Source organism: Sorex fumeus, unplaced genomic scaffold (genome assembly GCF_029834395.1).
Source record: "Sorex fumeus unplaced genomic scaffold, SorFum_2.1 ptg000122l, whole genome shotgun sequence".
Taxonomy (NCBI): Eukaryota; Metazoa; Chordata; class Mammalia; order Eulipotyphla; family Soricidae; genus Sorex; species Sorex fumeus.
This window is the reverse complement of record NW_026606179.1, coordinates 48,983,299-49,000,588: the sequence shown is the minus strand read 5'-3', so window position 1 is coordinate 49,000,588 and position 17,290 is coordinate 48,983,299. Positions and strand designations below refer to the sequence as shown.

Sequence of the window (17,290 nt, the reverse complement as noted above, 5' to 3'; positions counted from 1 at the left end):
TTCTGGTTGAGTTTAGGATGTGTGTGGTGCTCGACATTGAACCTGGGTTGGACGTGAGCTAGACAAATGCTCTACCTGCTGTACTGTAGGTCCAGCCACGTGTAGCTTTTATCATGTCTTTGGGTTCTTATGGAAAAGTTAAAATTACCTTCACTCTTCACTTCTTAGCTGGAATCTTCTTAGAGGTAGACTCAGTATTATGGTAGATGTAGTCTAGAAGTCTAGACAGTTGAAGAATGTTGAATGTAGAATGTTGAAGTCTTGACAGTTCATTGAGCACCTTGACCATGAATTGCTGTCTCCTGAGCATTGGGGCTCTTTTCTGACTCACCTTCAGATGCTTCCAACGTGACTCTTACTAGGTATGCTAGTTGTCATTCTCAGGTATATCTTAACTTCCCTTTTTCCCCCTTAGATCACACGCGCTGTAATGTGTGGATTCTGGATGGAGACCTGTACCACAAAGGCCTGTTGAAGTTTGCTGTTACTGCTGAATCTTTACCAGAGACCCTGGTCATTTTTGTGGCAGACATGTCTAGGCCCTGGACTGTGATGGAATCGCTACAGAAATGGGCTAGTGTTTTACGTGAGCACATTGATAAAATGAAAATTCCACCAGAGGAAATGAGGGAGCTGGAACGAAAGTGTAAGTAAAATACAACTTACTTTCTTTCTTTCTTTCTTTCTTTCTTTCTTTCTTTCTTTCTTTTTCTTCTTTGTGTGTGTGTGTGTGTGTGTGTGTGTGTGTCAGGGAATGTTCTCTCTGCCTTTTCTGAGGAGTCTGAGGTCCACTCTCAGGTATTTGGCCCAGCATGGTGTGCTCAAGTTTAGGTTCTCTGGCCTTCTGATTCAGTACTGCTCAGGTCTGTCACTGCCGGGACCATCAGGACTGTGTCCAGTGATGCTCAGGGGAGGCCCTCTCCTGCAAGGGCTCACACATCCTGGGCCTGAGCAACACCCCTTTCAGTGATCTTCCTGGCCTCTAAAATAGAACTTTCTCATTTGCAAAATTCATAGTTCTCTTAGAGATTTTTGTGTCTGTACAGTTTTTAATCTTTTTTTTAAATTTTGTCATTTGTGTAATAGCACCAACAGTATTGTTTTACACTTACATTGCTGCTGCACCATGCCAACCTCATTGGTCTCTTTGGGTGGTTCTCAACACTAATACAGTGTCAAGATCCTGTAAAGCTTCCCATGTAGGGTGTTTGTTTTTTGTTCACTCTTTATTTCAGTTCTTGTAAATTCAGTAGTCAGAAAGTATTCCAGGTAATCTTTAAGTGTCATAGCTGAAAGGAAGGAATTCCTTGTCTTTATTGGTTCTCTTCATAAAATAAGGGTTCCGGGGCCAGAGCGATAATACAGCAGATAAGGTGTTTGCGTTTCACGCAGCTGAGCTGGGTTTGATTCACACCCCATATGAGCACTGCCAGGAGTGATTACTGAGTTCAGAGCCAAGAGTAAGCCCTGAGCACTGACGGGTGTGGCCCAAAATCCAAAAATCAGGGTTCTTGGGCCAAAGAGAGTACAGTGGTAAGGTGCTTGCTTTGCCTGTGGTTGACCCCTGCTTCAGTTTTCTCCTCCCACCACCACCACCTACTGTTCCCCTCAAGCTGCAGCTAGGAGTGACCTGCCAGGGTTGGCTCATACCTCTTCCCCTCCAAAGTAATAAAAAAAAAATGAGGATTTTTTTCCTCAACTTCCCAGAATGTGAACAGTTCCTATGTATCTTTTTTACTGTTTTGTTACTCTCTGCTGCATTTAATGAGTGTAGAGACTTAACTATGGTCTCTGCAGCTTGTGCCCTTAGCCCTGAAACTCCTATGGACCGTTGAGGGTCATTAGTTGGCAGTTCAAAGAAGTCTTATGTTGGGCCAGAGTAGGTAGGGCATTTGCCTTGCACGATGCCAACCTGGGTTTGAACCACAGATCCCATCTGATCCCTTGAGTACCACCAGGAGTAATTCCTGAGTGCAGAGCTAGGAATGAGCCCTGAGCATTACTGGGTGTGGCCCCAAAAACACCCCCCCTCTCCCCCCCCCCCCCGCCCAAAAAAAAGAAAACAAACAAAAACAAAAACCCAATAACCTAGGCAGGGATGTGACTCAGCAGGAGAGCAGGAAAGTGTAAGCTCTGAGTTTTGGTCCCCAGCATCATACACACAAAATTTTCAGACAGATCTTCGGCTCATATTAATTCTTTTTGGAATCCAACAAATGAGATTTTTAGGAAATAAGAGGTTATTTGTTTACTTTTGTCATTAAAGTGAAAAGCCCTTTTAAACTTGGTGGTATCCAAGTCAAGACGCTTTTGGTATACAGAAAGTTTGTTTTTGTTTCTACCCTTCGAGTGGTTTAGAAGCTTGTTTTTCTTTTCCCTTGCTCCAGTGCACTTACGTCAACTTCTGTCCACTTGCCAAGGAAATGGGAGGAGCAGGGGCAGGAGCTGTGGCAGCGGCAGCCTTGGCTGTGGCAGGCTTCGCTCAGCCGGCTTATTTATTTCCACAGGATGACATCATTGCCTTTAGTGAATTAATCAGGTCTTCTGGGGCATGGCACACAGGATTGTCACACTCCCTGCCCAAGAGTTCAGAAATGTTACAGTGCTTTTTCAAATCAGGCTGCTTGCTGTGTGTCTTTCTGTCCCAGCTGCATCTTAGGCTTAGGGTAAGGGTTTCACATTAACTAAAACAGACCATTTCTCATCAGATTCTTTACTAGCTGTGCACATGTGTTTCTTCGGTCACCCACCTGTGTGCTGCAGTAATTGTTATGCTGCCCGGCTCATCTGTCTTCAACCATTGACCTTTCTAGATAATGCCTCTTTTTCCCCTGAAATAGAGGCCCTAAAGACAGCTTCCCAGAATAGTTCTGAGACTCAAGAGCTGTTTTTCTCCCACTGTACGTTTAAACATCAGACCCAGATTAGTGGATGAGTGGAGATTTCAGCTTCTGAACCTGTTTTTTTACAGTACAACCTTATTTTTAAAATTTGAGAAGTGCTGGAGCAGTACTGCAGCATTTTTGGTTGCATGCAGCCAACCCAGTTTGGCATTTCATGTGTTCCCCGGAGCCCACCAGGAATGATCCCTGAGTGCAGAGCCAGGAGTAAGCCCTGAGCACTGTTGGGTGCGGCCCCGAAATAAGCCCCCCAAATTGAGAAAACTGAATAAAAGAAATGGTAGGCTGGAGAAGTAGCTCAAAAGGCTAGCGTATATGTTTGACCCAGTTCAGTCCCCAGCACCACCAGAAGTGACCCTGCAAGTACTAAGCTGGGAGTAGCTCCTGAGCATCATCAGGTATGGCCTAAAACCCAAAAATAAGTGAAGATGGAGAGAAAGTAAAAGTGGAGAAGGGACTTGCCTTGTGTGAGGACAACTCTTTTCTTTTTTTGGGGGAGGTGGGGGGTGGCTCACACCCAGCGATGCTCAGAGGTTCCTCCTGGCTCTGCTCTTAGGTTACTCCCGGTGGTGCTCCAGGCACCTTATGGGATGCTGGGGATCGCACCCGATCAGCCACGTGCAAAGCAAACACCCTACCTATACTATTGCCCCAGCCCTGGACAACCCTGTTTCAATCCCCAGTACCACATATGGTCCTCGAGCAATGCCAAGAGTATCCTTGAGGAGAGAAGAGAGAGAGACTCGTACTATGGATATTGTTCTCTCCCAGACCAGGCACATGTCTTTCCTACATCAGGCTCTAGTCTAGTCTTTGAGAACAGTGCCACAGACAGAGCACATGCCCCTGGGAAGCTTGTATTCCCGTGACATACTGATTTATTTTGTGGTCTTCGCCATTGGTGTCTGTGTCACTTAGGGTGAGAGTGGGCATGTGACGCAAAACTGAAATGGTTGGCTTGCTCAGGACTGAGGTATGAGTGAAATCCTCAGGGAGGCGCTTCAGCCTGGAAAGCAGCTCCAGGAGGACCGCTCAAGGCTCCTTGCTGCTTCCTGTCCCGTCCTCTCCCCATCAAGGGCGTGGTGCTCTTCCTCTTGCCAACTGGAGCTCTAGCCTTCAGCTTCCGGTCCTGGCAGCAGCAGGGAGGAAGAAGAAAGAACGGAGGGAGAAGGACAGGTGGTGCCTTCTTCTGAGGAGACTGCAGATGTGGTTGTGTGACCAAGTATTCCGAGGGCCAGCTTGGCTTGGTTAGCGGAGGGAGGCGAGGGAGAGGGGGCTGGTGGGCATCCAGCAAGTGCTAGAACTACATGCTTGTTCCTCTGTTCCTCAGGGGCCTCTAGTTTTTACCACGCTGCCTCAGGAAAGGAGTGGTGCTTTGAAATGGCAGTCACCTTTGTGTTGCAGATTGTAGGAGAGTCTTTGTCCAGGCTTTTAATAAGGCAGTGGCCAGCCTCTTCCTCAGAGGCCTCCGCTCTCCAGATACAGCAGGCTCTAGTTACAGAGTGAGAGTCAAGACCGGTTACCCAGCTAGTCTCCAGTCCGATTCCGCCATTAGCCTGCTGCGTTGAGAGCCACTGCATGAGAGGCCTCACCCGGGGCGGGGGGGTGGAGGGTATTCCTTCAGGCTCATATTTGCCAGAGCACTGAGCCTGTGGCAGCTGCTCAGCTGCTGGATCCACTGGTGAGAGTTGAGGCAGCTGGTGTAGGCAAAGCAACCGCCAGTACTGCCAGAAGGGGGTGCTGGAGTAAAGGTTGGTTTTGTTATTCCTGCCTCTGTTCTGGGACTTAATGCTTATATAGAGGGTAAAGATGAGCTGCTGCCTCTAGGGCCTTCTCAGGAATGTGCAGCCAGTGGGTGACTGCTGAGATGGGAAGGAATGATGAGAAAGAGGCTACAGTGAAGAGACTTAGCTTTCCTTCCTCTGGTACTGCTCTGATCTGATGCTAGAAGGGCTGATGGTCCCTGCATAAGGTCCTACTCTCTAGATGAACATGACGAAAGTATGGATGTGTCTGCTGAGGGTTGTGCACGTTTAGTATTTGTGCTACACACCACAGTCTGCATTTGGGTTTTGTTTGTGTGTTTGTTTGTTTGTTTGTATTTTGGGTCACGGGTTACTCCTGGCTTTGCACTCAAGAATTAGTCCTGGTGGTGCTCAGGGGACCGTATGGGATGCTGGGAATTGAGCCCTGGTCGGCCACATGCAAGGCAAACGCCCTACTCGCTGTACTATCACTCCAGCCCCTGCATTTGGTTTTGATCCTCGTTTTTCACTAAATGTTATTTTCTAAAATGCTGCGTTTCGTGTTGTGTTTTTTTTTAAATTTTTATTAGTGAAACACCATGAGGTACAGTTGTAGACTTACAAATTTTTGTGCTTGGGTTTCAGTTATACAATGATCAAGTACCCATCCCTCCACCAGTGCCCATTTTCCACCACCACAGGTCCCAGTATCCCTCCCACCCCCCCATCCCTCCCATTCCACCCTGCCTTTGTGGCAGGGCATTCCCTTTTGTTCTCTCTCTCCTTTTGGGTGTTGTGGTTTGCAAAAGAGGCATTGAGTGGCAATCGTGTTTGGTCTATAGTCTACTTTCAGCATGCTTCTCCCATCCTGGGAGGATCCTCCCAACACCCTTTATTTGGTGCTCCCTTCTCTGAGTTCCCTTTTCCCCTAGCATGTGTGGCTGGCCTCCAAGCCATGGAGCAAAATTCCTGGTACTAATCTCAGCCACTGTTGGGTGTTAGTCTCCTATTTTGTTACTTTATGTTCCCCAGATGAATGCAATCTTTCTATGTCTATCCCTCTCTTTCTGACTCATTTCGCTTAACGTGATACTTTCCATATAGTACCACTTGTATGTAAATTTCATGACTTCATCTTTTCTAACAGCTACATAGTACTCCACTGTGCAGATGTACCAAAGTTTCTGTAACCAGTCATCTGTTCTCAGGCACTCAGGTTTTTTCCAGATTCTGGCTATTGTAAAGAGTGCTGCAATGAACAAACAAGTGCAGAGGTCACTTCGACTATACTTTTTTGCTTCTCTGGGATATATTCCCAGGAGTGCTATTGGGAATGGGAGCTCAATTTCTAATTTTTTGAGAATCATTCGTACTGTTTTCCAAAAGGGCTGAACCTGTCGGCATTCTCACCAGTAGTGAAGGAGGGTCCCTTTCTCGCCACATCTGTGCCAGCACCGGTTGCTTTTGTTCTTTTGGATGTGAGCCAGTCTCTGTGGTGTGAAATGATATCTCATTGTTGTTTTGATCTGTGTGTTTTCTTTTAAGTGAGCTTCCTTATTACTTTTTTTTCATGTAGGAGTACTACTATTTATTTAGCCATTGATTAAGCTGATTGAATTGGGCATGAACTCCACATTACTTTTTCTAAATTTATTTTAATTGAATATTGGTGAGATAGAACATTACAAAGCTGTTCATTATTGGGTTTCACTCATACAATGATCTAGCACCCATTCCTCCAACAGTGTACGTTTCCCATCACCAATGCCCCCTGTTTCCCTACCACCATCCCCCAACACCCCAACCCCTCTCCCTCAGCCTCCCTCTATGGGAGGCACTTTTCCTTCTTGCTCTCTCCTTTTCCTTTTGTTCATTATGGCTTGCAATACAATGCTAAGAGGTTATGGTGTTTGTTCAAAAGGCAATTTGGTGTTTTTATTGGGATGGTAAGGCTGGAGTAGCTTTTCAGTTGGGTGACTGCTTTGGGTTGTGGATGTGACTACCAAGGCTTCTGGAAATATAGGGAGGTGGGGGGAGGTAGTCCATCCTGATCCCAAGAAAGCCTGGAGATTTCAGTCACAGCACCCGCATACCTGAATTTTCAGCAGATTATATCTTGGTGAGGTCTGTCCTGAGATGGTGGAATCAGGTGAGGGGTATGGTAGAGATTTTGGATTGTGGAAGCAAGCGGTTGCCAGGGGGTTGGGGGGGGGTCTTGGCCAACCTGCCACCCCCTCCCCCAATTTACCCAAGTCTGTTCAGCCATGTGCAGGTCCAGGGTTAACTGCAACTTTTGATCTTTTTCGAGATTCATGGGTCTCTGAAATAAGGCCAATAAATGAGCCGTAGGTGGTTTGTGGACGTGACTCCCACATACCTAACTTTTGGCCATTTAATTTCTTGATAAACTTGGTCCCAAGTTGTTGGGTCCAGCCAAATTGCACAGCAGCAATTTTGGAGTATCAGGAAGACTTAAGGCACCATCAGGCTGCTGATGCACTGGCCCCGCAGGTACAGACTGACCTGCTGGCGGCACCATACCCGCATTAGTATTGTAGGATAGGCATGATTAAGTCATTTATTTCTCCTTTTTTGGGAGGAAGGGTTTGGGGATTGGTTTAAATCCATACCCAGCTCTGTGCTTGGGGTTTCTCCTGATAGTACGCAGGAGACCACATGGTGCCAGTGATCAAACTGAGGTTGGCCCCATGCAAGGCAAGAACCTGACTTCCATGCATTTTCTCTGGCCCCTAAGTCATCTTTAGACAGTGAAAAATCTAACCCAGAACTTCCCAGATACGTTCATACCTCGCATACTTGAATGCTGCCAAGTGCAGCACACTGGGTCATGAGGACTCTTAACCAAACGCATGCACCACTTTCAGCTTGAGCGCCCTCCTGGGAATTGTGCCCTTGGCTGAAGGATGTGTCGAAAAGGGGACATTGTACCACTGACCGTTTTTATGTTAGACAAGAACAACTCTATGGACTGCACTTGTGATTCAGGGTTCCCCACAGCTAAGACTGCATTCACAAGAATAAGGATTATGTGCAAACCCAGATCTTGCTGTCTGGATCTAGCCTCACTCCTCAGTGCTTACATAACTCGGCTGTGTAGAAGCAGCGTGTTCTTGTGAGAGTTCAGGTGGTGTGTGGCCAGCTCCAGTCAGGGGACGTGCCTTACTCACCTGAGTTCAAACCTAGCAGCATATTGCATGTTGAATCATCCAGCTCTGGTGGTCAAGTATTACTGGTAATGGCTCCCAAGTCCACTGAGCATTGTATGGGAGCCCCTCCATAAAAAAGGAGGGAAAAAAGAGTTCAGATAATTACAGTTTTACTGAATATTTCTGATGTGCTATTTCTTGCATTTCACAAGTTACATCTATTTTTAGTTATCTCTGTGTGGTAACAGTTCCATTATTCTTCTATTTTGAATATGTAAGATACATCATGGTATCACTGTCATCCCGATGTTCATCAATTTGCCTGAGCGGGCACCAGTAACATCTTCATTTGTCCTATCCCTGAGATTTTAGCAGCCTCTTTACTCATCCTTCCCAACAGTGCCGCATTGGAGGTTCTTTCAGGGTCAGGGGAATGAGACCCATTATTGTTACTGTTTTTGACATATCGAATACGCCACGGGGTGCTTTCCACACTCTGTTGTGTGGGCAGGATACTCTCGGTAGCTTGCCGGGCTCTCCAAGAGGGAAAAACTGCATCGCTCTCTTCCGAGAGCTTTGTTTTATAGTCTCTGGATCTTGGCTGTTGATGGGATTGCATGGCGCCAGGGGCACTTTGTGAGTGTGACTGCCTAACTACTGGGAAGTGGGGGATCTGGGTGGAGGAAGCCCAGTCCCGATCCGAGCAGGCTTGGAGATCTCAGCCCCAGGTCCCACACACCTGGGTTCCTCTGCCAGTTCCTTCGTGCATGAGGCTCGACAGAGTGTGTGAAGAGCGGCCTTGAGCATGGCTGTGGCTGGGTTCCAGAGGTCTTCGGCTGCCGGGGCTCTGCTCGGGCCGGGGAGGGAAACTCAACCCAACCCCCTCCGAGGAGCTCCGGTGACGAAAGCCTAGTGCTGAGGCAGAAGACTTTGTAAGGTACATAAGAAAAATAACATTTTTATAGAAGGAACTCTTGAATCCATTGAGTTCTTTATACCTGTGTGTAGAGGACCAGGACGATAGCTCAGATTGCTGCTGTGTGTGGTGCTGGATGATCAGAGGTACTGTTCCAGGGCATTATTAGAGGGTCCCTTACCCCCCCCCCCCCGACCGCCCACCACCCCCCTCCCCAATCTAAGAGACGAATATGATTGAAGCTATCTTGGTTGCTCTGAAGTCGGTTGGTTGGTTTTGTTCGTTTGATTTTTCTGTCTTCTGATTTTGGTGCTACACCTAATAGAGCTTAAGAACTGTTCTTGGCTTGGGGTTCAGGGGAACACATGTGGATCTAGGGATGGAATCAGGCTCGTGGCTGAAGCAGTCATGTTCTGTCTCTCCAACCATGTTACTCAAGTGTCCGACAGCTGACATTTTGCATTACCAGTTTACATGCTTGTATTGCATTAGAATGTGATAGGAAAGTGTGTTTGGGGCTTGCTATTGCCTGCTTAGTGTTTAAATCTTGCATATATATATTTATATTTGTGTGAATGTGGATTTTCTTTTTCATTCTATAGATATGAAAGATTTTCAAGACTATATTGAACCTGAAGAAGGTTGTCAAGGTTCCCCACAGAGAAGGGGCCCTCTCGCCTCAGGACCTGACGAGGAAAACGTAGCCCTGCCTCTCGGTGACAGTGTGCTAACACATAACCTGGGGATTCCTGTGTTGGTAGTGTGCACAAAGGTGTGTGCCACGGCATTGTGGGCTTGGCTGGGTTTGGCTGTGAACACTCAAATTCTGAAAGTGTAAAAAGCTTGGATTAGGTACCTTCCAAAGACTTCCTGAGTTGGGTTTATTGAAAATTGAGCTTAATTCAGATTCATTAAGGTACATTGAGTGTGTTAGGATAGAAAATATTGTTATTTATTATCACTGTTGATAACATGGGGTGATCAGTTTACTGATGCCCTGGGTGATTTTCATTGAGTGATTCAAACTCAGAATTAGGAGCGATTTTTTTTTTTTTTTTTTTTTTTTTTTTTTTTTTTTTGCTCAGTGCTGGTGATAGAACCCAGGGCCTCACACATTCAACACATATCCTCTACTACTTAAAGCATATCCCTAGTCCAAGACAGTTTTTTGAGGGGTGTGGAAAGTGAATGAGGTGGTTTGAGCTTGGGGCCCAAATCTGGCAGTGCTCCTGGCTCTCTGATCAGGAGTCTATTCCTGATGGTGTTTGAGGACCAAATTCAGTGCCAGGGATTGGACTAGGCAAGTGCCTTTAACCCTATATTGTCTCTCCAGTCCATGTGAATTCTTAAGGCTGTATAAAACAGTTACTTTTCAAGCTGGTAGCATAAAGGAATTCTGTTATTATGAGATTATTTTGGCTTTGATCTCTAAAGCTTGCTATTCCTTTTCAGAAAGGAACCTTGAAAAATGAGCTGGAGAGAGTACAGTGGGTAGGGAGCTTGCCTTGCACCTGACCAACCTAGATTCACTTTCCAGCAACCCCTGTGCTCTCCCTAGGCCCTGCTAGAGTGATCCCTCAGCACAGACCCAGGACTATGTAAGCCCTAAGCACCGTTGGGTGTGGTGCAAAAGCAAAATTAAAAATTTTAAAAGAAGGGGCTAGAGCAATAGCAAAGCAGGTAGGGCGTTTGCCTTGCACGCGGCCAACCCGGGTTCGATTCCCAGCATCCCATATGGTCCCCCGAGCACCGCCAGAGGTAATTCCTGAGTGCAGAGCCAGGAGTAACCCCTGTGCATCGCCGGGCGTGACCCAAAAAGCAAAAAAAAAAAAAATAATAATAAAAATAAAAGAAAAAAATAGAACTCAAAGCTTAAGATTCTTCTTTCCTGTAGACATGAGATGGGAATCCACGTTCTGTCAGAGAAATGAATTTGTGTATGTTATGTGAAAAAAATAAGTAAATAAAAAACATTTTGAAAATGTTTTAAAACATTTGGGGTTTCAGACGTACTTGATTCCTAATCCAAGCCATGGTGTGCCCAGCTGTAGGGTGACCCTTCCCATCTCTAAGAATGGAGGCCTGAAATGCAGGCAGTAGACTGTCATGTCCAGTGGCTGTTTCTGATGTGACTGTGGGAGGTGGTCAAGTCTCTTATACTCCCACTTTACAGATAAGAAAAGAGACCTAGAATGGAGGGGGGGGTGGGAACTCCCTTTGCTTTTCCTCCATGTTTATGTAATTAATGTTTGGGTCTTTGGCTCTAGCTTCCTGGGAGCAATACCTATTTCCTGAAGAAGATGCTCCTTCCACCCTCATCAAACAAATGCAAAAAGTTGATTCATTTCTTTTTGTCTTCCCTGCAGTGTGATGCGGTGAGTGTCCTGGAGAAGGAGCACGATTACAGGGAGGAGCACTTTGACTTCATCCAGTCACACCTTCGGAGGTTCTGCCTCCAGTGTATCCTTGTGGCGTGTGTTGGGCTGGGCTCCCAGGCTCCCCTCTCTTCATATTAATCCTGGCTTCGCTCCAAATGGAGCATCTTTCACAAAAAGTGCAAGTACTTCCTGAACTCAAAATAGTTTTCTGCCAGGGAGAAATTGTCTTTACTACTTTTTTACTTTGTTGGAATTTTAGACTTAGTAACTTGTGTCTACTTTGATCTTTTATTTTCCTTCTTTTTGGGAGGGAGGTGGGCAGGGTTTTGGCTGTCCATACCTGGCTGTGCTCAGGGTTTACTCCTGGCTCTGCACTCAGGAGTCGCTCCTGATGAGTTTCAGGGGACCATATGCGGTGCTGGGGATCAAACCTGGGTCAGGTATGAACACAGCAAGTTCCTTACCTGCTGAACTCTCTAGACCGTTTTTTCATTTTTATTACTAGTTTTAAATGCTGTATATTTGAAATGCTACCAAAGTAAAAAAGAAAACTGATGACTATTTGTTCCTACCTTGAAAAAAAAATTTTGAGCAGGGATGCCTCCCAAACACTGCTCAGGAGCCCTGGGGACCTCCCAGTGAGTCTTGCACAACCAGCTAGTGGTTCAATGCAGAGGTCTGGATATGCTGGTTGGGCCCTCTGGTGCCAGAGATTTTGGGGGGACCTCTAGGTCCACACCCGGTGGTCCTTGGTGGGGAATCATCTGCTAGGGGTCAAACCTGGGATTACTGCATGTGTGGCACTTTGCTTAACCCCTGTCCTACCTGGAAACCTTTTTATTTTTATTTGGGGACCACGCCAGCTGTGCTTAGGGCTTACTTGCTTACTTGTGACTCTTGCTTAGGGATCACTCCTGGTGGAACTTGGGAGACCTGGATTGATCTTGAGTCAGCCACGTGCAAGGCAGCACCTCACCTGCCTTATCTCTCTGCTCCTTGGAAACCTTTTAAACTTCGTATTTTTGCCCCCAAAAATGGCTAATTGTAAATGTATCTTTCAGAGGACCATTCCCTATATGTTGGTGTTTTAGCCATTCACAGAGAGGTGCTTTGTGTTACTGTCTTAGTACTTGAAGTCATACGTCCTCTAGTGAGTTCCCATCACTTCCTTTGAAGTTTTTAGCTTGTCCAGTCTAATTGAGGGTCCTCATATCTGTAGGTTCTTATGTCTCAGGAAAGGCATGCTCCGTGATCAATTTAATCCCACATGAGCACATGCTTGGGAAGGAATCCAGGCAGTTTGCATATTCTGAGGCTCTTTTTCTGGGCTAGCCTTTGAGCCATCAACTGTTTGGGGTAACAGCTTACGGTCAAGGTCAAGACAACCATTTACTTATTTTTATTTATTATTATTTATTTATTGCTTTTTGGGTCACACCCAGCGATGCACAGAGGTTACTCCTGGCTTTACACTCAGGAATTACCTCTGGTGGTGCTCAGGGGACCATATGGGATGCTGGGAATTGAACCCGGGTCAGCCACGTGCAAGGCAAATGCCCTACCCACTAGGCTATTGCTCCAGCCCCTACATATTTTTATTTTTCCTTTTTGGGTCACACCCAGTGATGCACAGTGGTTACTCCTGGCTTTGCACTCAGGAACCATTTCTGGCGGTGCTCGGGGGACCATATGGGATGCTGGGGATTGAACCAGGGTCAGCCGCATGCAAGGCAAACATTCTACCTGTTGTACTATCAGTCAAGCCTTTACATATTTTTAAACGAACTACATGTTCTATGCTTTTGACCTGATCTTCGACTACTATTACTTTTTTAGATTTAAACTTTCAACTCTGTCATGTATTTAATCTTTTGGATTTAAGTTTTTAACTCTTAATATTTATTGTGTATCGAGTTGTACTTACAGGTTGTGTTTGTATGTATGTTGTGTCTCCTCCTGCAGTGGTTTTCCTTAAGCAGATTGATTAGATGGAGCTGCCTTGATTTACACATCAGTGAAGGAAGAGAAAAACCTGGACTTGTTGTATAAGTACATTGTTCATAAAACGTACGGTTTCCACTTTGCCACACCTGCCTTAGTTGTGGAAAAGGATGCAGTTTTTATGTGAGTTTTCATTGGCGATACGTTCAGACTCTTATCTTTATGACACATTTGCTTTTTATATTTTATCCCTCCTAATAAGATGGTTCAGCTTGTGCAGGGCTTCCTAGTGATACATGCACTCAGCTTTCCTCTCTTGCTCCTTTCCAGGTTGATGACTTTTCTCCCTCCAGGTGAAGAAACAGGGTGGGAGGAGGTTAGGCACTGCCTTCATTGAGAAAAGTTTGGCAAAACATGAGCGAGCCAACTCTTCTCGCTTGTTCAGCCAGCTTGCTAGAAAACTGGCTGGGGAAGAAGTGGAAGTGTAGCAGACTGCTTGGAGGATCCCAGTGTCTTCGGTTGAAGCATTGGGAGGAAGCGGAAGTGTCAAGAATAATGCTTTGGAGATCCCCAGTAGCGTCTGTTGAAGCACAGGTGTCTCTCAGTTTCTGTTGAATGGACAATCCTAATTCACTTGGTTCAGATTTTGGGTGCCAGGTGGTGCTCTGAAAATTGAACTCAGGCCATTGCTCACTTTCCATGTGAGGCGAGTGCTTAGCAACTGAGCCACATCCCTAGCCCAACTGAAATTCTCTTTTAAGGGGAAGGATGTTAGAGCCCAAGCATCGCTTGAGTCTCACAGGGTCAACACAGAGACCACAGGGCATCCTTTATCTGTGTGTTCTAAACATTCACCCTTTTCCAGCAAGAGAAGTAATACAAACTCAGGTATCTGAGTCTACCCAGGACAGTCAGCCCCACTGACTCCCAAAGTAAAACATGGAAACTAAAACACAACACACACTCAATAGAAAAAAAGTCCAGGCTGTTAGAGGTACCAGAAGAGTACTTGTAAGCATTTTTGCCAGGGACCAGAGAAACCTGCGATAGGAGAGACAGTGCAGTGGATAGGGCACTTTCCTCACATGTAGCTGACCCTGGTTTGATCCTTGGCACCCTGATCCCACCCGAGTGACCTGAGTTTAGTACTTTCCAGAGGTGAAGTGTTGGGCATTTCCCAGTTGCTCCCTGAAGATATCCTGGAGTCAGACTGCCGATTAACTTAATGGGACTTCGTGCTGGCCTGCCCTGTGGAGGACATTGATCCTTCATGGATCTCGTGTCACTGTGGTTGGGGGCCCAGGATTGACACAGCTCCTGGAACCCCCTTGGCCCCAGAGTACATCCAGTACGTTGCAAAATGGTTGTATCCGTGTTCAAGCAGGCTCGTTAGAAAAGGGAGGTGGCCTCTGCCCCATCAGCCAGGAGGAAGCATTTCATCCTGAGTTCTCTGCTTGCTTCTGTGCATCTTCCCCCTGTTAGGACAGACCCCTGCTGGGCCCTGCGCCTCCAGGTGGACTGACCGCTTCCTGCCAGCCCACGTGTGGAGTCAGCAGGAGATAGTCCTGACTTCCTGCACTGCTCCCCAGGAGTTTGGTAGGAAGCGGGACTTGGGGTGCTACTCGAAGGGCCAAGGCCTGAATTAGGTGCTAGCTTATCTGCTGAAGTGACACGCCAGCCTGTATCTACAGGGTACCTCCCTGACCCAGAATGTGCCCTGAGCGGAAGAGCCCTGGGACCAGTAAGGTAATCCCTGTCTCCTTGCCTTCAGACCTGCAGGCTGGGACAATGAGAAGAAAGTAGCTATTTTACATGAAAATTTCACAACTGTGAAACCAGAAGATACATACGAAGACTTTATTGTGAAGCCTCCTGTGAGAAAGGTACCCAGACCCTCTCTTTCAGAGTTGTCGCTTTTGTAATGGGAAAGAAGCCTGTAAAGAAGGAGGTTTTGGGGCCTGAGCTGGAGTACAGTGGGGAAGGCTGTGTGCCTTGCACATCGCTGACCCTGACTCGATCCCCAGCATCCCCGAGGGCCAGGAGTAACCCCTGAGCATCGCCAGGTGTGACCACCCCTCCCCACTTCCCCCATCCCCTAATTAAAAGCAGCAGGTCTTGCACATTGCACTGGTTTGGGTTGTTTTTTTTGGTTTTTTTTTTTCTTTTCGGGTCACACCTGGCGATGCTCAGGGGTTACTCCTGGCTTTGCACTCAGGAATCACTACTGGCAGTGCTCAGGGGAGCATATGGGATGCTGGGAATCGAACCCGGGCCGGCCGCGTGCAAAGCAAATGCCCTACCCGCTGTGCTATCACTCCAGCCCCCCCCCCTTTTTTTTTAAGCGTATCCAAGGGCCTTTATGAAACTTATTTTGAAGTCATCTGGACTATGTTAATGCAGTGGCTTGAAGCCAGAGTGCCGTGTGCTGGGTGGGGTTTCCCATTTGCCACCATTGCCTCCGGGTTGCTGTTAGTCTCTCCCCTTGCTCCTGTCCTCTGCAGGCCTGCAGAACTTGAAAATGCCAGACTTGAAAATGGCAGTTGGTCATAGGCCAAAAGTGGTCTTGGAAGAGGGTCAGCACCAGACAAGGAAAGCTTAACTTTGATAGAAAGGAGGAAAGCGGGGAGGGAAAAGCTTAACTGCTGATCGGGCAGGGCTGTGCCCTCTAGAGCCAGGTTGAGAGGCCCCCAAGATTTCATCCTTTCACCCTGGATTTAATAATGTGAGGTTCTTGGTCTGTAACCATAAGCGAATGTTGTTTTCGCTTTACAGTTAGTCCATGAGAAAGAGTTGGCAGCAGAAGATGAGCAGGTGTTTCTGATGAAGCAACAGGTAAGAGACCCCGGGAGGCCAGAGCAGGCCTCATACACATTGTTTGCCAGTCTCCTGGGCTGTCGCAGACCGTGCTGCGTTAGGGTCTTGGCCAGGCCTCTCCTGTGCCCGCCTGTGCCTAGGATTGCCTAATGGTTGGAGCTGGACCTGCCTCTGGAACTCCCAGTCTGCTTTGCAGAGTTCTCCCCAGCTCTGTCTTCCTGAGGTCCCCCTTCTCTGGACATGTTCTCTTCTGGCATATTTCCCGTGTTGAGCTTACCGAGTAGCCCAGCCTTCCTCCCTTTGTCCAGCACAGTTCCCAGAGCCCTTTGCAGGATGTTGTTGGTGACTGTTGCGTCTATGCAGTAGGCGAAGAGGCCCCTTTCGCACGCTGGCTGGAGTGCCAGTCCAGTCTCCTCTGCGTGCCCCGGCTGTCGTCTTAGAGTGCAGGCAGGGCCGCAGGAGGTGTGTGGACAGTTCTCTTGCCAGCCTTTCCTCCTTCTGTACTGGTCACTTGGAGGTGTTTGTCTTTTTGTTTTTAACCATATACCTACCATATTGCTCAATTTCAGTTTTTTGTGTTTATAGTTTAAAACCTGTGACTGACTTGGTGGTTGTTAATGGTGCCCTCTAGTGGAATTCTTGGAAGTAAGCGCTTCTCCAGACCGTTAGTGCACTTTACAGGCCTTGGTTAATGGCCAGTGTGTCCCTCTCTTTGCAGTCACTCCTTGCCAAGCAGCCAGCCACGCCCACGAGAGCCTCCGTGAGTACCTTAAACTAAACAGGGTAAAGGCCCCGTGTCATGGGTGTCTTCAGACTTTATACCCTTATTTGTGAGAGTTTGTGTTTGTGTGGACTTCGGTATTTCAAAGGGAACTTCGTCTCCGAAAAGGTCTAGTGTCAAGAATGTAATAGGAAATCAGGAAATGTCTGAAGGATGAAGGAATGCAGCTCTGGGAATGAGAGTGAGCAGGTTTTGTGATCTTGCTATGTCTTTAGAGAAACTGAGCTCTAGAAAAGGACCCAGCTTGAAGCAAACTCCTGTTCCTGCCACCTGCTCCCAGACCAAGAGCTTTCACACAGTAGTTAGGTTGTCTATTTGGAGTGGGTGTCTCCTGTTATTTTAATGCATTTGTATGACTTGGGCTTTTTTTGCACTTAGGAATCTCCAGCAAGAGGACCCTCTGGCTCTCCACGAACCCAGGGCCGGGGAGGGCCAGCCAGTGTGCCTAGTGCCTCCCCAGGCACATCAGTAAAGAAACCGGACCCCAACATCAAAAGTATGTATCCTGCCTCTGGAGAGCGGTCTAGGTTAGGTGTAGGGCCTGGGGGTGGGCTGGGTTGGGTTGGAAGGAGGACTCTCAGGGGAGCTGGGTTTCTCCTCAAGAAAGGCTGCTCCCAACTCCCCATCTGGGGGCTCGTGGGTGGCAGA

General features: G+C 47.2%; 1 protein-coding gene across 4 annotated transcripts in view; it reads left to right on the top strand.

Annotated features, from left to right (window-relative positions):
- DYNC1LI2 (dynein cytoplasmic 1 light intermediate chain 2) overlaps positions 1–17,290 on the top strand; it is a 32,399-nt gene that overhangs the window by 7,446 nt on the left and 7,663 nt on the right. The window contains exons 4-11 of one of the 4 annotated variants that reach the window (XM_056135970.1): positions 416–646; positions 9,331–9,500; positions 11,095–11,188; positions 13,095–13,230; positions 14,819–14,930; positions 15,820–15,879; positions 16,580–16,621; positions 17,021–17,138. In XM_056135970.1, the coding sequence (XP_055991945.1) occupies positions 416–646; positions 9,331–9,500; positions 11,095–11,188; positions 13,095–13,230; positions 14,819–14,930; positions 15,820–15,879; positions 16,580–16,621; positions 17,021–17,138 (963 nt within the window). The remainder of the gene's footprint in view (positions 1–415; positions 647–9,330; positions 9,501–11,094; positions 11,189–13,094; positions 13,231–14,818; positions 14,931–15,819; positions 15,880–16,579; positions 16,622–17,020; positions 17,139–17,290) is intronic. The other 3 variants (XM_056135971.1, XM_056135972.1, XM_056135973.1) reach the window with 3 other exon arrangements.